Raw genomic sequence first — 21,947 nt, forward strand, 5'->3', positions numbered from 1 at the left:
GTGCTTTTACGAATGCTATGTGCTTTTATGACGTCACATTCCTTACCGTGCTTATATCGAATTATCCCGTATATTGAAATGATAGGTGTTTTTTTGTGATTTTGGTATAACCGGAATTTACTGTATAATGAACACGTTTAGTTAGGAAATAAAAATTTGAGCCAATTTCACAACAAAGCACAAAGTGGATTTGAGACGGTGCACACACCGCACACAGCCAATGCACGTGCATGCAAGGCGGCAGTGCGCTAGCCTGCAACTGTTGTCATTCGCCGACGTGCGCCACGGGAGCTGCGTTGTTGAAGTTGTGTGCATGTTTCTGTTTTTTTTTAATGCTTCAGCCTTATCTTTTATCATGCTGCACTCGCTATTTGAGCAGCATGAATGCGTCCCGCAGGAAGTGAAAGCGAAAGGCTATAAGGATAGACCAGAAGGCAGCTATGACAAGAGCTGTCACATCGGGCGCGAAGCTGAGTGAGCCATCATTTGTATCAGAAAGACACATGAACGTCCAATTACGGACTTTTTAGAAACAAAGTCTGTTTGAAATACAAGTATTTTGAACTGCAATAAAGTAGGTGTGTGATTTCTCCTTTTTATCTCCAGAGTGCGGTTATTTTGTTGTGTACCATCATGTGGCTATACCAAAATATTCAATGGTTATAATGAGCTGCGGTGCCTCTTCATTTTCATTATAACGAGGTTTAAGTGCAGATCAATATCAGAAACAGGCAATGTATCACAAAATGTGCTGCAGCACATCAGGAGTTGCAGCTGCGATGACCTACTGTCCCTGCATGTCCGGCCAAAGTCGAATGAGACAACCATAGGTCGGTGTACTCACTCTTGAATGCACTCATTTGTACTCAAACTCACGAGTACGATGACGAGTGACTATAGACATAGACGAAAATGCAAGTACGATGACGGTGAGCACAGACGTGAGTACATATGATGATGATGGTTAGTGTTTAATGGCGCAAGGCCAACGAGGGCAAAGAGTGCCAGAAAAGACGTTATTTAATGAAGAGAAGTGATTACCATACAAAGGTAGGTATAAAAAAGTGTAAACCGAACATAGTAAAATCAATTAAAGAAAATGGTGATGGCTGGTGTATAGGGCCAGATTAGTACATATACTTTACATAGTACATTAGTACATATTAGTACATATACGTGAGTACATATACTCGTGAGTACAGTGCTCGTGAGTACAGTACCCGTGAGTGCATGTACTCATGAGTGCAGACTCACGAGTACTGCACTCCACTCATGAGTAAAGCACTCGCAAGTAGTACATGAGTAGATGTACTTGCAAGTAGTACTCATGAGTACAGTACTCACGAGTGCATGTTGACAACGCCTGCAACTCCACGATGGCGTGTGATTTATTCACGGTTGTAGTCTGCGCTGCTTGCATTTGAGCGTGTCTCGGCTAGCCTCCCATTATGCCCACAAAACATTTTGTGATGTGGAGGAGGTGTGGAGCCAAATTTTACGATTGTTCAACTCATGTCTAAAACAATGCTTAATGTGCTTTTTAATCTGATACTTCCTGTTTATAAATACATTAAAATTCACCGCAACCCTCACAACCTTTCTTAGCAGCACACTGCTGAGTGTAGCAAGTGCACAAGCTGTAGTGGTGACACGTGTTACTCAGTTGAGTCAATGTATTTCAATCATCGTATGAATGCAAGTGGTTAATTCGAGTGCAGATAAGTAGAAACACTTTTGAAAACAAGTATAAGTGAGTACAGATTGAGTACGAGTACATGCGACAAGCGAGTACAATTTGAGTACGAGTACTCGTGAGGGCATACGAGTTAAAGTACAGGTGAGTATGATCACAAATGAGTAGGTGATGGGTGAGTATGAGTGATTTTGAGTACGGACAAGCTTTTTGAGTGAGTTTGAGCAAGTATAGGGACCGGGCAGCTGCCCAAGTGGTGCCACTACTCGGCGCTCCACTCGTTAGTGGAATGAGCTGGTGCATTCGACTACGCAGCCTCCCGTTGTTTTTGCCGTGTTTGCTTCCGGTGCTTTAAATGTTTTGGTGGTATTGTAAGCGGATATGTGCGGTGGAACGAAGTCTAGACAGATGTGTTGGGTTCTTAGATGCAATATCGGGTGTGTAAACCTGTCGAACGCTCCTAAACTTGGCTATGGGCTACAATGACATGAGGGCTTTTTGCAGCGATCTAGGCTTGCCTCCACCCGTTCTGAGTACGAATAAAACTACTATTATTGGTATTCATTTCTTCCTAAATGCACTAACGGCTACATAAACTTACTTGACGCTTCTAAGGTTGGGAATGGGCTACACTGACATCAGAGCTTTTGCAGCGCTTTGTGCTTGGCTTCGTGTGATCTAAGTAGGAATAAAACTATTAAGATTAGTACTCATTTCTACAACTTTAAATTACCTTCACTGGTTTCAATGACTACGGTTTCCACGCCGGGCTTAACAATGGGATACCTCGATACGTGTGCTTTGAAGAGAAAGGCACTTGCGTACAAGTTCGATTGCCCCGTGGCCGTGGAAACGTCTCGGCAGTTTACACTTTCTGTAACCGTGAGCTTTGTGCCTTGTTTCGTTGAGGGACGGCATGGGTGCCTGAAAGCCGAAGCGGAACTCCACATTTGTAGTGGTCATTTTATCGAGAGCCAAAGTTATTCAAACACTAAACAGCCCAAGCTACAAACCATCCCCTTTTCCCTTTCCCGTTTTACCACCTGCGTGGAATAAAGGCTGGCACCAATAGTTAAAAAACGTGGCAGTGTTAACGTGAGCCTGTGTTTTTTAATGCTTAAGTATCCTTTACTGAGTACCAAAAAAAATCGTGTAATGTCCTGTGAAGAAACCAAAAACGCATGACTAGTTGCTTCAAATACGGGTGCATCAGCCCGAGTCCTCCAGCATTTCCGACACGCTGGAAGCAGTTAGGACTTGGAGAGGGGTGGATGGAAGTGCATAATTAAACAGCCAAATCATTCAGCCTTCCGTTTAATAATGACTACGATAATTGAACGCAAAGCTTTCTTTGTGCGAAATCGAATGGGAAATGGTGAAAGACAAAGACGCTGCGATCAAAAGGCCAAACTGGATGCTGGTCAAATTCAAGCTCAACTAGTCAAAGCTTAAATCCAGGAGGCAACCAAGGAAACCCACTCGAGAAAGCTTTGCGATAAACCACCATCGTCGTTGGACGGAGTAGGGCATGATTTTTCAAGCGTAGGTGGCAGCTCGTAAAATGCAGCATTCAGTTGTGAAACTGAGAACAGGTTTTCGACACCTTCCTGCCTCTCTTCCTTCAGCCACGCAGCAATTGTTTTTTGAAAAACCATTAACCAACTAGCCAGCAACCATTGGAATTCTAGTAAACCAATGCTTTTCCACGACAATCAATAATGTTCCACTATCATGCGGTATTTATTCTGTAAACAATTCCCGATTACTGTAGGAAGTTTATTTCTCTGAAATTAAACACGTTGCTACCGTAGTGATTAAGTTAAGGAAGCGTCGTTCATCACAATTTCTGTTTTGAGGTAAATCTTAGAAGGCACCCCCCAACTTTGTGCTCGATGCCGTTTTGCCACCAACGGCCAAAGGCCAACGCCGCAGCATTTGTGGATCGGCTGCTCACACCGGCTTTGTAAGAGCATTTAGTGGCAATATATTCCTTGATACGCCAAACTGCATGCAGGCATGAAAAATCTGCACGAAAGAATGAGCTTGCACTTCCAGCTTGACTTCCAGCATGGCGCATCGAGCGTCGTCTGCTATTTGTAATTACTGAGTATGGGCGTAAATCACACACATAGCATGCCTCGTACAGGTCACCTCCACGCTCAAGGTTTACCGATCTGAAAAGAAGTCCTTGTGGTTATCTACGCTTTGCAAGCTGCACCGCAGCAGAATGACAGAAAGCCATGCATAACAACGCTGCACTGACCGCCACCGGCATTCCACTGAGAAGTGGTTCGCCACGGGCGGCGCTGTTCGCTGAAGCGACAGTAGTGCCATACAACGGCCGCCCAGTCCTTATAGCGTGAGGGAAGAAAAACATGATTGAGTTTGAGTGAGGTCATTCTGTTTTGCCGGCCCATGGAGACTACTGGGTGCTTGCACACTCTTATGTTGGCAGTTATAAGGGAAATGTTGGCTTTTCATCATGCCTGCACCATTATCATCATCACCAATCAAGAGGCGTCAGCAGTAACAGCTCGCACGGCCCGATTCATGTTTTATGTGTGCCTGGAATAGTCGCAGAACTCGATTTGTGTTTCCCAGCAGTACCTATCAATACGTAACAAGTCCTGCAGCTTACCTTCAGTAGCGGAACAGAGTCGATCCACTTCCTGTCACCCTCCGGCACTTGCTCCTGCCAGTGCAATTAAAGACACAGTACTATTACTATTGTCTGGCCATGCCTCTCTGAGTGGAAATGAAGTATGACATAAATGTACGCACAGAAAAGATAACTGCTGCAAAAAATGCAAGCTTCGCAGTACAGAGCTTTTTTTCGGTAATACTGTGCGTAAGCAGGCAGGGTTTGTCCTCTTCTGCTGGGGGCAGTTATTCCAGAACTGTAAAAGACCAGCCTGGTAATGACGTATGTCCTTTTGCAGCCGCATTAGGTTTAGCCAATACACACAGTTTTAAGTACTCTCACTGGAGGAAACTGAAGTCACTAGGTGATCATTCTGAACCACCCTCATAGCAGCAAGCTAAAGCGATGACTACACAACACACTTTTATGGGAGTACCGTATTTACACAATTGTAGGTCGACTTTTCTTTCTTTCTTTTTTTTTTTTTTTTTTCAAATTTGACAATCTAATGTTGGGGCGTCGACACAGAATCGAAATCGAACCGTGCAACTCTAGTAATGGCAAGAGAAACGAGAAATCAGGGGTGCTACGAGGTGGGAACAGCTTTCCAACCTCGTTTCCATGGTTATGGTCGAAGCGTAGCATATTAATTTATCATTGCATACATTCTGGCGTCAATAAAGGTGACACCGACTTTGAAAATTGGCATTCCCGATCTGCGCCCTTTGTCCACTGTACTTAGAGCGACTAAATTCCCACCATTGTGCTCGGAAGTGTACTGAACAATGGGATATGATTGAGGCTATGTTAGCGCCCTGCATTGAATCAAGGGATTCGCTAATATGTACTCATTTTGTTTATTAGAGATGAACAAAATGCTTTTTTTTTTAGTAACGTGATCACTAATAAAAAAAAATTGCGCGTGGCTGCTTACATCAGCCACCATGTTTTGGTATTGCGCGGTAGTGGCTGCTGCCGGTTGCTTCGATGGTTGTCATCTCGCAGCAAATGTGTTCTCATAATTGCGAATAAAGTTTCCCACTCAACCCACAGCTCATGGTTATTCCGCGTGCTTATACAAAAACCTTTCTTTTTTAACATCTACTGCGCACACCACGAGCATCGATCATTGATTTCCGGAAGAGGTGCCATATGGGGGGTATTGGTAGTTGACGGAAGAGCTTCTCTTTGTGATACGATTTTCTAGGCAGCGCTCACTTTTTTTCTTTTTTTTGAGATGCAATTTGGGGGGGGGAAAGGGGGGGTCAATAGGTAATAGCCAAGCCACCATAATGAACATAACAAGCATAACATATTTGAAGTGTAAATATGTGCATATATCTGATTACTGGAATGTAAGCCACATTCAGAAAAATAGCTTAAAAAAGATGGTTCTGAACATTCATGCTTCTTAAAAAGCAATGCTTCAGGACGCACCATCAGAGTGGTCCACCGGGTCAACACTACAAGCTCAATCCTCCATGTAGTCAGTCACCACGCTATGCATCTTCTATAAAGCATGGGGAGACATTCACATCTTGCTCGACCAACTCCACTTTGCAGCCACATCTTATCTACAAGCAGGGGTGAGACAGCTGAACCAGATTTGGGAGCAGCTTTTGGAGCAGCGAAATTTATATTTTGGAGCAGAACCTTGATTCGGAGCAACGACATTTATTATGTCACCTTAGGAGCCTAAAAAATCAAATTTTTGGCCACTTGGGAGGGGGGGGTAGTGCGCTTTTTAATCGGTTTTGAACGTACATAACACTGAAACAGCCTTTCAATAAAGTTTTTTCTACCTGAGTATCACAAGGAACGAACTACCTTTTTCAAACCATTTTTACATTCTTGCCTCTATGCATAGATAACGCGGAGTTCCGTTGAAAATATCTTATTGAGAAACTAAGCAATTTTAAGGAATTTTTATTATCCCCTGAATGCCGAAGTTATTTTTGTAATCCCAGACTCGGCGTTACGCACAACTGAGAGCCACGGCAAAAGTTGCGCAAAGCGAGGTGGCAGTCGTCGCACCCCACCAGCCCTCCCATTTCAAGCCCCAAGGTGGGCGTTCACAACGATCGTAATTAGAGTATTGGTATGTTTAGCCACCTCCCTTTTGGCATTAAATTTCAATTCAGATAGATGAACCATTATTACTAGCGTGCGATAATAGCCCGTCCTGCTATCGGACACTGCTTGAACATTTGGCAGTGATGCAGCCTGCGCCGCCACTTCTGCAGTGTCCATCGTCCCACTCCCGCCGCTCGCAAGCTCACTGTCAATAGCAACAATAACTCGGCGTTTTATAACGCCGCAATGAGTCCTGAATTTCACTTCAAGCACGCACCGCGCCTCAGACTCAAGGCCGAAACACGGCAAAATTGCGGGAACCACGTTGCTTTTGATGAACTCCCGTATTTCGAGTCACGCAACTTCCCGTAACAGGTCAAACGTAAACCCGGCCACCCCCATAACCAAAACTGCGGTAGAAATTGGCGAAGAGCACTCTGCCTGAACCACGAGAAACTGCTTCGCCCAGCGGCCATGTTTTCCAATCTTCACCGCACCAAGATGGCCGCGACCAGTGATGTCGTTCTGGAGATGCGGCGCTCCCGAAATTGCCGTTTTAAAATTAACTTGCACAAGAAGTTTGTGAAAAGTTTATATGGGAAAACTTTAAAACTTCGCACAATGTAACATGTGCAACCCGACATTGTGACTTTCGAAAAAACTATCCCGTGGACAATTTTATGCGGGTTTTTTATTGAATGATCAATCAATTAAACCTTTACAAACAGCATCACCTTCAAGGTGCTGGAAAATTATGCCATCAGTAAGCATTTCCCCCCTCTAAATTGACGGGAGCGTTAAAATCCTTGGCTCTCATACTCTTTCGGAGAAGTTTGGTGCAATTTTTGCAATTTTCAAGCTTTTGGAGCAGCCTGGCGCAGGAAACCGAATTTGTATCAAAACTGCGCAATATGCGCAGCTGTCTCACCCCTGTACAAGCTGAAACCTGCCTGCTCTACGGAAGTTCTTCCCGCATGGACTGTGCGCCAGGAAAATTCTCGCAACATGCTGATCTACTTTTAGACTGCCTGAACAGACAGGGTAAGCAGACTGTTTCAAGAAGGCACAAGCCCGCCTAGTTTCATCCCCATACCCTGCATGTGCACCGGCGGCCTTCTCAGACAGCGAGTTCACCCCCGCAAGTCTAGCAAAACTGCCTCCTCCGAGGTATTATGCCACTGTCACCTGTAAGGGATGAGGAGGATAATTGACCCAGACGTCCAGAAGGTCGGGCTCAGAGAAGAGCGTTGTTGAAAAGACCCGGTCGGCCACTTTGATGCCGCTGTCGAGAAAAAGGGCACCTACAGGGAAAAGGAATGTTTCCACATCAACAGGGCGCCCACACGACAATAAGCCTACAAGCATAGAAACAACATTGAGGGAGTGAAAACATACACCTGCACAGAAAAAATGTACAAAGCCACTTAAGTTGAGGTCCTTTATAATGGCCTTAATTAATGGTGGCACTTAAGCTTAGTCTTCCATCACATTTGCGCTAGAATACACACAGACAATGTGTGCATTAAATTACTAAAATGAGCTATAGTTTCTGAGGTAGAGCCAAACAGGGTGACATCTGACATAAAGCCTCTTATGAAACTTTTTGTCAGACCTATTTCTGAATATTTGAAAACTGTCTCGGATGCACACACTAAGACCAACTGTTCCAAACCTGACCACATACAGAGACATGCTGCCAGTCAAATACCACCGTACTTATTCCCCGAGCTGTGCTAATTAGACCATCTCCCACTACTTGAGCCCAGAAGTAAGTGTGAAAGACAAATTCTTGCTTCAAATGAGTCACAACCGTGTAGACATTAATAAAGAAGACTGCTTTGAACTATCTATGAACACGCCGCAATAACTGTTTATACCCCTATCACACGGGCCCTTTCAATCACGATTGAAGTGAATCGCGATCGAGTTTTCGAGCGCGCTCGACGCATTGCCGCTGCTACTCGATCGAAAAGTTGCACCGGTTGCACTTGTGTACGCTAGATGGCGCTAACATTGTACTTGCGGCCGGCGTCTGGTAACTTCTCGCGGTCGTAGGTATACGTAATTATGTAAATGTTACCTCGCGCTTATTTGGGTCAAGTTATTTGACACAGTTTGTAGCGTTAGTTGAAGTTTTCACCTTCTGTGTCATTACTGAGCGGGGACGAGAGTATCGCCGCTTCCGTTCGATCGCGCTTGGAAGCCTCGATCGCGCTTGAGAAACCAGGATTGAGTTCAAGCGGGATCGAGCTCGATCGCGATTGAAACGGCCGTGTAGCATGCGCCCGATCCGGATTGAGCTCGATCCGGATCAACTCAATCGCGATTCAAAGTGCCCGTGTGACAGGGGTATAAAACATCAAATTTTCTTCAAGGGCAATAACAAACTGAATTCTGTTATCTGACTACCTTGTTACCTTAACTCCAACCAGTGCTTTTTCAGAAGGTGTTAGCGACATCCTTTTTCATAATTAATGAAATGTCCAGCTTGTATGCCTCATTCTTGATGTGTTGTGCCTCTGTTGTGTCTATGATGGTGAAGTGTTAAATGGTGCATTGCTTCTTTATCACTTTCTAGTGTATTATATGTCACAGTCTCCTCTGTACTGGACCATGCACTGTACATTTTCTACATCACGCAATTCATGTAATTTAGTCACGTGAGTCATTCGAATACTTTTGTTGTTGTTTTCCCCTCCTGCAACAGTCCAAACAGGGCTGACAGCATAAACAAATGAGTTAAAGGCCAACTGCAACGAAATTTTCGGTTCCGAAAATGCACTATTTTCCGGTAGTATAACCTTAAAAGTTGCTACCTGCAAAATTTGGATGCCCAAATGTGCATCGCTGCATCGTAAACGAAGATCAAAAAGGCTCTTTTCAAACTGAAACTGGAAAAAAAGGGCGGCCATTACGGACGGCTGGAAGTGACGTTACACTCAGGAATCGAGTGGGCGCAGCCGGCGGATTTTCCCACAGCTGCCTGTGAGAAGACGGCGTGCATTCGATGTGTTTCGGGTCGTCTGTTGCTTTAGACATTTAAAACATGCGCGAAAAGGGGTTGGGAAGTTCATGCAACCATTACTTCGTTGTGAGCTGCTGAGACGTGCCTGTAGTCGTTCGGTAAAACGAAAACACAGGCATCGCGAGACGTCGTGGCGAAGCTGGGTGCACAAAAGGCAGTGGTTTAGCGCTAGATGGGCGCCGGCACAGATAATATGCCCTGTGCCGATCTAACCATCTTGTGTTTGTGAGAGAAAAAAAAAAAAAAAAAAATAGCTACCGTGGGAGGGAAGTGTAGAAACATGCCGGCTAGGGTGTAGGTTTCAGCGCATGTTGTGACAGTTCAAATCCAGAATTTTATTATTTTTGTTTACGCGGGCAGTTTTGTTTCTGTTAGCAGGGTGCCCGTGCCAAATCTTTAGATAATGATGCCATGCAGCGACGAAAGCACTGCAGTGTCTTCACTCGTGAAGCAGTGACCTTCCCCGAGGCTCAGTACTGCGAAATGTGGCCTCGTTTTTTGTTTTTCTAACTGGCGAGAGAAATGTTGCCAACAGCGGCTAGTATTTATTTGTTTTTTGACGAAGTAGTTTGAGCTGAATCGATTCCGTGTAGTACGCCGCGTGCTGTACTCGTCCGCGCCCCGACCGGCGCGATGAAGTGACAACAGCGTATCACCTCGCGTCGGCACAGAGCTCTTCGATGCCGTCGGTGTACTCGCGCTCTCGAAAAGTCGACCGGCCGATTGCGCAGTGGGCCGCACAGCTAGCTGCCGTACTCGTTCACGCCCCGACCGGCCGCGACAACAGCGTACTGTATCGCGCGCGCCGGCCATTCTGCTCGTAGAGCCCCCGGCCGCGAGCTTGCAGCGCGCCGCACAGCCGCCATAGTCGTTCGCGCGCTGACGCACCGAGCGGCCGCGACAACAGCGTGTCGTCTCGCGTCGGCTGTTCTACGTATTGCGCACTTGTAAAGATGCCCGGCCGCGAGCTTGCAGTGCGCCGCACAGCTGCCGTAGTCGTTCGACCGCCGCCGCACCGACCAGCCGCGCCAACAGCGTATCGCCTCACGTAGGCCATACACGCGTTTCGCGTGCTCATCGAGTCGACCGAGAGCCTGCTGCCGCCGTCGCGACCACGAAATCGGTCGCTGTGCTACTGCCGTATTTGCTCTTTATGTATCGGCAACCCAGAGTTTCTTCAGCTTCTCGCATTACAGAAACCAATTATTCATGCAAGAGGCACGAATTACACTGCTCACTCGCGTGAGGCCGCACGTAAAAGGGCTACAGAGGAGAGGCGACGGCCGCACGGGAGTCCTGACTGGCACGTCACATCCGGAAGTCCGCCGCAGTGGCGACTAGTTGCGGCGACACTCCGCTAGGTGCTGCGTCGGCTGAAGTGGCGTGTTTTCGAACGGTTTTAATAAAAAAACTGCGCGTTTGTGGAGTTTAAAATTTGGTCACATGGGACTTTAGAGGTGCATACCACACATTGAAGCACAATTTAGGGCAGGCAAATTTTCGTTGCAGTTGGTCGTTAAGTTCATTGCGCGACTCCATGATACAACATGAACCAACTAAGACGCTGAACACCAAAGCCTCACCCATGAGTGCCTCAAAGCAATTGGCCATGGCATGCCGCAGCTCCAAGTCATGGCAGAGGTCAGAACCATGGGCATACAGCATGTACTTCTCCAGCTCCAGTTTCTGAATAAATGGAAATGAATCCGTGAGCAATAAAAATTTCAGAAAGCAAACAAAAACAATGCCTTTAGGTCTTGGTTAAATCCCAACAGCAGGATGAAATTCACAATGAAGCTTGAAACAAACGATTTCCAGCTGGTAATGATGCTTATTCTAGGAAGAGACTCACAATTTATAGCTAGAAAGGCAGCTGGAAATTTCAGCATTTCCAGCTGGAAAAGCAGCTGCTGCTCTAGCTAGAAAGTTTCTAGAATGATTCTCTAGATGGAAGCCCTTCTAGCTGGACAGAATTTATGATTCAATAATCCAGCTAGAAATAAATATTTTCATCTGGGACGTTACAACAAATAGGTAACTTTTTTTTGTCGTTACCACACTAAGGGTGTGCGAATATCCGAAACTTCCAAATATCAAAGCAAATAGCACAGTAAGAAAACTCAGAAAACATTCGTAGTATTTTGAAGTTCAGAAACACCAATAGGCAGTTGTTTCAATGAACTTCTTCTTTTTCTTCTCTTCTTTTTCTGCTCTTCTTTTTGCAGCGTGTGTCGTTTCAATGCGTGTGTCGGTTTCTTCTTTCCTTTTTTGTGCCCTTCGCCAAATATTATCCACCCGCCACTGTGAATTGGCATTCAGTTCAATCCTGTTTTTTTGCTGATGTTATGCGTTCTTTTTGTCTGTTTTATTGTGAAATGTATCACTCTTCTTTCCACCCTGCTATGACCCCTTAACTGGGGTCAGCAGTATTGTAAATAAATAAATAAATAAAACTCAATACAAGAAATTATGGCCTATTCAAAATGGCTTGCTAAATACATATCATCATCATCATATCTAAGTCCACTGCAGGACGAACACACACAAAACATATCCTTTTCAACGATCTAGAATCAGTTAGGCGCCAAATATATCACATTTTGAAAACCAAATGTATCCCATTTTGAGCACTACAACCAGGCAAACTTGTATATAGCTTAGTAATACGACACCCAGATAAAGCTTCACTGGCAAGAAGGCATTAACACCGCCACACTGGAGCAACTAGTTTGCTGACTATGCACGTTCATAGCTCACTTGAGCCAATCGGGTCTCAACACATTTTGTAGATTCATATTAGGCATGAAATACCCTTAGCGCATCCAGTGCAGTGTTAATGCGGGAGCATTCACAATGCAGGATTCAAAAATAAAATTCATATGTTATTAGAACTGAGACAGGGAGCTCGCACGAACAGCTTGTGAAGCCGGGATGATGCCATCATATCCCGAGGGCATGCCTGCGGGGTTTTATTTATTAATCAGGCTAATTTTTCAAGCCTTGCATGGTCCCAACGCCGAGTTTCCAACTTGGTAATTACACAAATGTTAAGGAATATGCCACTTATGTCTCTTTTTTTCTTTGCCTAAGAAAATTGCAACAATAAGGTTTGTCAGGATAGTTATACCCCGATTTCACCACCACTGAGCCGTCACCATTTGTGATGACAGTTTCTTACACTCAAAATACAATATGAGCCCTAAAGTTAAAAGCAGCAAATTAGCTTGTTTGTTTTACAACACAGAAAAATTTATCAATAAAACCTTTTGTAGTCGCGTATTAGACTGTTGCTGAAGCTTAAGTGAAAAACTATAAATTTCAGTTTTTGCATCAAAAATTTCACAATATTCGCTGCGGCTCGAAAACATTTGTTTCAATTTGAGGGTATTCAAACATCATCCCTATTGGGTTCAAAAGTGAAAACCCCTATTTGCACACCCTAGTTATCAGGTCCTCACTCTGCTTTCTGAATTTTCACTGATTAATCACCCCTGATCTATTGTCCTTGCCCTTTTTTCCTAAGAGAATACTACTTGTCAACACCTTCAGTGAGCAAGTACTCCTACTGCGTTGGACCTCCTACAAACGATGTATGAATGCCGCAAGCAACCAGGAAACAACAATGCTCATAGCCACTCAAGCCGCTACAGAAAGCTAAAGGGAGTGTTGCACAGCCAACGTGACAACCTGGCTGCGTTGCAGCTTATATAGTTTGGGTATTTCATTAGCTGCCCAAATCCCCCCTGCACTGCTTATTACCTCTGATGGACAGCATTCAGGTTATAGAAGTAGTAGTTGAGACACTGCAAGCCGAATAGTCTCAGGGTTCAAGTGGCAGCTCTGTCGCCCCTCTTGTGCTCACACACACACACATGCAGCGCTCGACCCACCTTAGCGAGCACGGCCAAGTGTTGGTTCTGGACTATGGCCGCACGGTAGGTGGCTAGCCCGCCTTCCTCCAGATCCGGGAACATGAAGAAAAGGTGGATGCTCGAGAGGAACTCCACCACAGCATCCCCGAGGAACTCCAGCCGCTCATTGTGGCTGATGCTCGATGCTGTCTCCTCCTGACGCCCAAAGCGCGACATGATGTTGATCAGGGTGTTGATGCCTGCAACGCCAGAGGGTGGGCACTGAAGGACACCTTCTCCTGGTGTTAAAACGTTGCTTCTATACTGACTCGGCAGAGATCGCAATTGCGTGCGTGTTAGTGCAAACCAGCATCACTTTTGCTTTTGTACGGGCAACAGTGTCAACTTTCTCCAAGGAAACTTTTCAGAATGTTTTAGACCAAAAAGTCGTGAAAGGCACCCATTGAAAGTGAAGATCACTCAAATAAAACATGACCGCAATCATTTTTATTAACACTCGTTAAATGACTGGTATCTGCGGTTTTTGACTATCCAAAGTGTCATAACTCAGCAGGAGACAAGTGGTTGCAAATAGGCTAGAGACGTTCAGGCAAAAAGAAGGTCCACACTAGCCCTCTACTGTGGCCAATGGCTGTACTACTTGTAAGGTACACAGTAAACCACATTGCCATCAGGTAACTTTTCATCAAGCTTGATTTTCCCCAACCACTGCAATGACATCCAGAGCTAGAAAAAAGCTGCCTCATCGCAGACAAACCTCTTTTCCTCGTGTTGAGGTAGTGTATGCGGCGATCTCCATACTCAGGCTGCCTAATCCCGCAGTTGGTCAGTGAGTTGCGCGCATGGTCTGGGTTGGTGCCAAAATTCTCCCGGTAGGATGGGTGTGTTAGCGCCAGCTGAGAATAATGCACATGTACACACAAAGAGCATTATTAAGTGCTTTTTCTTTAATCGGAGATGAAATAAAGCAGATTTGCAGTTATTTTGCATGTATCACTGCCTTCTCCCCATGGTTTTAAAAGGTAAAGACAACTTCGCATAGAAGTGACTCATCAGTGCAAAAGCCGTCCACCTGGGTTGCGTACACACTAACACACAGTGGCACGGGAAAAGTACCAAAGACACAAGATCAGACTTCAGATGAAGAAGGTCCTTGCCCTTCTGTGTGTACTGATCTAGCCTTGTTGCCAGAGTGAAAGGTGCTGAATGCTAGCCATGCAGCAAGCATTTCTCACGAACAGGCACAAGAAAATGACCTGCCCTCTACCAACACCACAAATGACAATTGAAAGTGCACTTGAAGTGAAGGGTTGAGGTGCAAATAACGACAGCAAATTAATAAACGAACGCACTTCTGTACACTTTGAGAGACCAGATGGATGACAGGGCCGCGTAGCACACCACGAATATGCCTAGACATGTATGCCACAAATACAAGGCTTGGGAAGGGGGAAACAAAAAAAAAAAAAAGAACAAAGCCGATTCATAGGAAATGTAACAAAAAGACTGCTGGCGACCCACAAGGATAAAAGGGGGAGGGGGAAGAAGAAGTCTCCAAACAGACTTTTTTTTTTCCTTATGATTTGAGAACAACCCGGGAAGGAGTGCAGAATCTTCGGGTAACCATTTCGGCAAATAAAGATACTAAATGCCCATTATTCAGTTGCAAAAACACTCGAAGCTTTACTCAATTCCTATATTGAATTTACTATCTGATGCACATTCATTTTTTCCTCCCCCCCTCCAATTTTATTTACAACTCTCTAGTCAGAAAAAAAAAAAAAAAAAAAAAAAAAAAACCGCTCCTGACATGGCAAATTATCAGAGCTGTCACACACAGTAGCCAATGTCAAAACAGTCTTCAATTTTTGCAGGTTTTCTCTTTCCTCCCTCAGCAAAAAATCAAGCCACCTACCTGGAGGAGGTATCGGTCTTTGAACTCAGTACCAATGATGCTTTCCAGAAAATCCAGAGACTTGTGGAAACGCAGGTGGCACACAAGCACTGGAAGCAGCAGGGCATGCTGTGCAACAAAGAAATGCTACCATTAGCGTGTGAATTGAACTCGCACCTCAAAAGGCACATTGTTGCATCATTGTTTGCCTGAACGTTTTATTTCTTTATAACTGGTTTGAAAAGGTATCCCATGTAGCTAGTCCAATGTCTATAATGGGAGTTCTCAAGACGGGCTTTGCAGACCGCCTTTTCAGGCTCCCGCAATCAGCCAGAATCAAGTATCAACCGACCAGTTCAACTGTCCCTGCATGCGCATGTTGGTGAGGCATGCGGCCTGCTAGGTTTCCCGAGTACTACGAAAGTAAATGAACCTGTATTAATCTTATAAGCATACTCAAAGTCCATTCCAATTACGTTTTAGGAATATAAGTAATTTGAAGCGAAATGCAGCATGACAGTGAGGTACGCCAACTTTTTACAAATTATAGGTGTATTTTGAAACATAGGTTGGTGGCATGAATGTGGTCTTGAATGATGAAATGAAGAAATAACCATCACTCCATTGTTGTAACTTTGCCACACCCACTGTTGTCAGTGCACCGCACACTGGTACAAAAGCTCCCAGGTTGACTGAGCTAATAAAAAAGATGAGCACAAACGTGCAAGCACGGAGAACAAAATTAGTCGGGAGAACAAAGAAATATTGGCAATACCTGAACCACGTCGCACATGATGCCCGTCCGGAAGAAGCCCTGGCTGCTCACCACAACAGTGACATCCCTCTTGAGGTTGCTGATGGAGGTAAAAAAAGAAGAAAAAAATAACTCCTGCATAGTGCATGCTTGGCAAAAAAAATAAAGGTAAATTGCTCAGGAAAATTCCCCTCTAAGGGACACATGCCAGTAGTAAATCTCCCTTTACAAACCAGTAGAAAAAAATTACTGACAGCTATAATAGCCCACAAACTTTGCTCACTCACTGAACAGAAACTTGCATGCAAAACAGCCACGTCACGAGTGCGAAGCCATTACGTCAGTGCATAGCAACATATGGCAATGGAACAGTATTTCTAAAGACTGACTGAAACCGTGCAATGTGAGAGGAACAGCATCCAAGGCCAGCATAAAACTATAAATAGAAAAGCTCATACAGCTCATTAGTTCATTGCAGTGAAACCTCTACTCTCTTACACACACCGTCTGATACCACTTTTCATGGGACAACTCAATTACGAATTGTAGGTGCCCATTTTATAAGAAGAAGTGACAACTCGTGAAGGGGCAGTCACAAAGCAAATAAAACAGCTGTTTTTTGCTTATAACGAAGCTTTACTAGAAAAGGACACAAACGAAGCAGTTCAAACAAAAAAACTGCCGGCCCCTTTGTTTTTCAACAGTCTGTCTATGCAATCATGCCACTTGACCACGAGCGTAGATAAGAAGTGTCACTGTCGCACCTCTTGAGCCTCATCTCCTGAAGCTTGGCTTCCTTCTGGAGCAATTTGTGCCGGTCCGTGTACAGCACTTTAGGCTTGTTGGCCAGGAGATGGCGGAATTTCACATAGTCACGCCACGCCTTTTGGTACCTGGAAGGTTGCGTCACAAAGAAGGGCAAGGCTGGCAGTGCTGCAGACCAATCAGTTAAGCAAGTGGACCACGAAAGCCCAGATCCCCCCCACCACCAATGCCCACATTGTTGTTCCCACCGCCAATCAAAATGTTGGTGTGAGCCTTCAACAGTTGGCATGGTTTACACGTGCACAACAACTGCAAGTTGTTGTCAACCTATCTAAGGGCAGTCAACCTATCTAGCATAAAAACATGGCTGACAGTCTCAAAAAATATGCCGAAAATGTATCGAAGCTTACGAGACACATATTACATACACAAGCCATATTGTGTGTAAAAAATTGAGTGTCTCAGTTATAGCATACAGTACCATCCAAAGGAAATTGGAGGAAACGCACCTGAAAAGACTGTAAGGGGTTTATAGCCACCCAAACTGTGCACACTTCAAAATTAAACTCAGTCAGACTGACAGAACCGCTATTTCACAGTCAGCACAGTAAGTAGCAGCATGGGTAAAAAAACGCGGCATGGTGACCTGGTTTTACACTAAATATTCTGGCTTTAAAAATCCCCAGTCCTCCCCGTGCACGTGTCTCCTGTGCACACCAGTGGCAGAGCGCGTACGAAGCGAAAGACCATAGCGCTGCCCCTGCTAGCCACCTAGGAGAGCCACCTCCACGGGCGCAGTTATCGAGGCTTGTCAAAGAACACACTCTGCAGGCAAAGCCAGGATGCACAGGAGAGGCACGCACAGACAGTCGGGTAAGGTACACACGCACGCACACGAGGCAGCTCAGGGCACTCGCAAGGCCCGACAACCCTCAGCGTCAAGAGCTCATGTGTGGCCACATGCATCAGCGGTCCCCTCCCGCGTCCAGGCACACTCACATGGGGTTTCCAGCATAGCTGAGCTGTGGTGGCCGGATGCCAAAGTGGACTATCTCCGGAAACACGGTTCCCTGGGCGTTACACAGCTCTCGGTCTAGCTGATCCACACGGAGGGCACAGGGCTTCATTCCCGGGTTCACAACAATCATGCCCTTCACCTGCAAGGGCAGATTGCACGCCATAAGCGCCCCTCAGGCACTCAGACTGCCCCCTCACAAATCAACACCACTTCACCTGCGTCTGCAAAGAAATACTCTGTACGAGCTCCCAAAGGACTACGTCTTTTGGAAGTCCATACCTCAACCTTTATGATGTTTGTCTCTGGCCACGATAACCATTTGTGACCGGTATCAAAAAATGGCACAAAGAGCTGCTTGAGATGTTTATCCGGGCAATTGCACCTACAGTGACAACAAAGAATATATTAGAAAACAATATTCCGTTCTCTCATTCTATTTTTCTATGGCCACATTGAGAAACATGCAATCAAACCAACCTTCGTTTCAACCTCCCTGTTATCCACAATAATTATGGTAAACGTAGTATAGCGTTTTCCGGAGCTGTGATCTGGAATCTTCTGCCTTTAGATATTAAAACTAACGCTAATTTTACGAGATGTGTAAAAGAGTTTTTTCGTGATGGAAAGTATGCATCACCATTGTAGCCAAGCGGCATTTCTTTAGTGTTGTCTGCTCTTGATGTGTGTAATGTGATTTCCCACTGAAATGTTTGACCCGCGTACAATTTCATGAAGCCTTTACTGCATGAGCCCGGGTACTAGCCAGATCGGCTAAGGGCCCAGATGGTAAAATTGTATTGTATGCAAAGAATGAAATAAACTTTCTTTCTTCTTAAAAAAAAAAAAAAAAAACACACACTCAGACAAGAGATATTTACCTCCAGACATATACCCTGTAGGAGAGATGTTAACTCTTTCGCTACCGCGCCTATTCAAATCGATCAATTTGATCGATACTTTGGGAGCACCTTTTCATAGCGTTCCAGGCGTTGCTCGAACAAGTAAAGCAGTTCGGAGTTAGATCAGAAAATGGCCTTTCAAAATCAGTTTTGTTTTCATTTTTGCACCGGAAACATGATTTTTGACATGCTTTTGAGTCACCTGGGTGTGGAAAAGGGGCGTGGTCATCGAACGTCACTGCTACCAACGAAGAAACGAAGAATGTGTACCACTCGTAATTACTCTGCACCAGCGTTTGTTTTTTGCTATCAGGGCGTGATTGGTGAACCAGCAAACGGTTTTCAATCGTCAGGTTCGTGCTCTGACAGTAATAATCCCAGAAATCGGCTGAAAATGTCAAGCAGTGCCTGGTTGCAAAGCTACTTTATGATTTTTAGGCAGTTATATTGCCTTATCGCACGTTGTTCTAAGTTCTGGGGCACTTCTACTTACCCCAGAACCATTCGCGAACAGTTTATAACAGTTTCGGTTTCGTTTCCGCATCGCGAAATTCATATTTAGCGCTACTACGCAGTTACCCAACTTCAAGGCTACCTGCCATGGCGCCTGGAGCGTCCGCGACTGATCCTCAAACAAAGCACGCCGCTCCTGATTTCCCCCACCCTAACCCGATTTCTGCAATAAGAACTTCAGATGCAAGTCAAAAGATCACACCCAGTCGCCAGATATCTGTTCCGCCGAGGACAGCGCTTCAAACTGGCCTTACACTGCCAGCTGTTCACCTTCCAGTTTCGTTTCCATGCGAGGGTATATCCGGGTGTCTAATGTTGCTGCTTAGTTGAACTGTCTATTCGGACGGAGTCTCCGATAAGTTTTTGTACTGTTTCACTTGAAAACTGTTAGGTGGCACTGCAATAGAGGAGGCTCGTTGTGCTGATCTTTTTCATCGCGCAACTGCTACTCGGCCAAAGATCGCAGGGCACCATTCTAGCGCATCGTACCTCATTTTTGCAAGCAAGGCTACAGTTGCGAGTAAGAAGATGATAATAAAGCTCAGCTTTATGTTTTGAGAGATAACTGACCGTGAACGTCAACAAGCATCAACAACGGTGTTCCGTTTTCAACTTCAAGCATGTTTTTTTCTGCATCACGTGCTTGTCCCAAATATTGTGCTCGCTGAAAATGCAAAGTCAGTCATTGACAAGATGTTTTTACGTTATGTGGGGCAAATTGGTGCCTCTGATAATGTCAAACCGCCAGATTTATTCCAGGGAACCACCCGAAATTGCACATTTTGAATTGGAGGTTGGGCTTCACCGCATGACACGAGCACCGTGCGTGCTAACATATTTTATTTATATCTGACAAACTGTTTTGCACAAGTCGACATTTTTTCTATGGAGTGTTTTTGAAATGTTTCCCTTCAAAATGTATATTCTAATTTTTTTTCTACTACCGGTGGTTTGATATACACAACTCCTTTTTTTATCATTTTTTTCGACAACTTGACAAAAATTTTGATTTTGATTTTTTTTTCACAACTATGATATATAAAAACATTTTAAAAACTGGTTTTATTGGAAAGGCCGTTAAATAATCTGTGTTTTGTGTTCCTGTAATCAGTGCCTAACCAATTTTTTAGCAGGAAAAAAATGTTTTCTTAGACCCCTAAAAATTGGTCAATTTTCCGGCGGTAGCGAGAGCATTAAACCGAAGCAAGGCAAGGAGAAATAACTACAAAATACGCCCCTGTGTTGAGCGTGAAACACAAACTCCAACACACTTAGCAACTGTAGCTATGGAAATTACCTTGGGCACCCCACCTAGCAAACGTGGTAAGGTAACACCTCAGTCACTGGCTTGGACGTGACTGTTGCCCGTCACACAGGCAAATTACAGGTTTTATATATATATATATATATATATATATATATATATATATATATATATATATATATATATATATATATACACACCACCCCACAGTACAAACTTCTCCCTGATAGGTGCCAAAGAATGGATACGCTACTGGGTGAGTTTCAAGCACTCACTTCATTCCCTCTAAAGGAATGAACGTGCACCTAAAAGAAAGGAACTGGCCACTATGAAATAATTTCAAACTTTAAATTGTGGTTTTATGTGGCAAAGCTAGAACTGGGCATGCCCTAGCTGGGGTCTACAAATTAATTCGGACTACCTGGGGGTGTTCACACAATAAGGCAACAAAGTTGCTTGTAGTTTGGACAAAAAAGCACAGATAAATTTGCAGTTACTGGACGGCAGCAAAAAATAGTACACAAGAAGTAGCTATGTCAGCACCCCCTGGTAATTCCACTGAATCAGTCACTTCACAATATGCGAGGCCTCTTAAAGGGACACCGAAGTGATTTGTAAACATTGCGGGATTACTAGCGCGAATTGTAGTCCGGAGTCCATAGGCCATGTTTCAACCACTCTGAGTGCGTTTACGCGAATTTATTTAGTAGAAAAATCAATTCAAAAATGCTGTCCTCCTCTCTGCATCCTCGTCCATTTTCTGTGGCGTTTTCATGTGACATCAGGAGGGGATGACTTGGCTTGACTGCGCTACTGCACGGCTCGCCGACCTTCCGACAGAGTCAGTCGGCCCAGCGTTTAGTCCGCTGGCCGCCGACGGGTCGTCGCAATTCATTCACTAAGTTGAAACTAAGCCACGGCACGTTTGTGAATGGAAGAATGTGCTTTTCTTTACTTTGTTAGTTTGTACTTTGTATCAAGCTCCAAGTCCAGGTCGCTCCACACTTGCCCTGCACAAACGCACATGCGACGCTCTTCGCTGACTGGTGCGCTAGTAGGAAAATCTAAGGCCACTCGAAGGAGGGAGAAGAGTCAGGGAAGTGAATATAGGTACTGAGGAAATAAAAAGAACTGAAACTTTTACCGTACAGAGCAAAACTAGGGAGCAGGAAGCACTTTTTTGCGTTGGGTGAGCAAGCACAACGGTCAGCAGCACGACGACACATCTGCGAACGCTTTTCTGTCTAAGAAATGCAAATTCTATAGTTCATACCATAAGCTAGCTGCAGCACTGTGGAGGCTACATTGTTGTCCCCCTTAGGGCGCCTAACTCACCGCGAAGGAAGCAACAAAAGGCACCGGAGCCTTGCGGTGCCACTTGCCGAGAAGGGAGAAGGGAATGTCCTTTCAGGACCCCCTTCACGGCGAGTTAGGCGCCCTTAGTGGGCGCACTATTGATAACAATGTAGCCTCCACAATGCTGCAGCTAGCTTGTGGTATGAACTATAGACGTGAGATATTGTGGAAATTTGGGTG

General features: G+C 44.9%; 1 protein-coding gene across 3 annotated transcripts in view; it reads right to left on the reverse strand.

Moving 5' to 3' along the window:
* The window catches only part of LOC144140936 (ribonuclease 3-like), an 85,220-nt gene that overhangs the window by 25,171 nt on the left and 38,102 nt on the right, over positions 1-21,947 (reverse strand). For all 3 annotated transcript variants that reach the window (XM_077672444.1, XM_077672439.1, XM_077672433.1), the window contains 9 exons: positions 17,717-17,874; positions 16,717-16,845; positions 15,974-16,052; positions 15,220-15,327; positions 14,062-14,200; positions 13,323-13,543; positions 11,016-11,118; positions 7,593-7,708; positions 4,332-4,385 (listed from right to left, as the gene is read on the reverse strand). In XM_077672444.1, coding sequence (XP_077528570.1) covers positions 4,332-4,385; positions 7,593-7,708; positions 11,016-11,118; positions 13,323-13,543; positions 14,062-14,200; positions 15,220-15,327; positions 15,974-16,052; positions 16,717-16,845; positions 17,717-17,874 — 1,107 coding nt within the window. The remainder of the gene's footprint in view (positions 1-4,331; positions 4,386-7,592; positions 7,709-11,015; positions 11,119-13,322; positions 13,544-14,061; positions 14,201-15,219; positions 15,328-15,973; positions 16,053-16,716; positions 16,846-17,716; positions 17,875-21,947) is intronic.

The sequence above is a fragment of the Haemaphysalis longicornis genome, unplaced genomic scaffold (assembly GCF_048455015.1).
Source record: "Haemaphysalis longicornis isolate Haplotype H1 unplaced genomic scaffold, Haemaphysalis longicornis Haplotype H1 scaffold_1, whole genome shotgun sequence".
NCBI lineage: Eukaryota > Metazoa > Arthropoda > Arachnida > Ixodida > Ixodidae > Haemaphysalis > Haemaphysalis longicornis.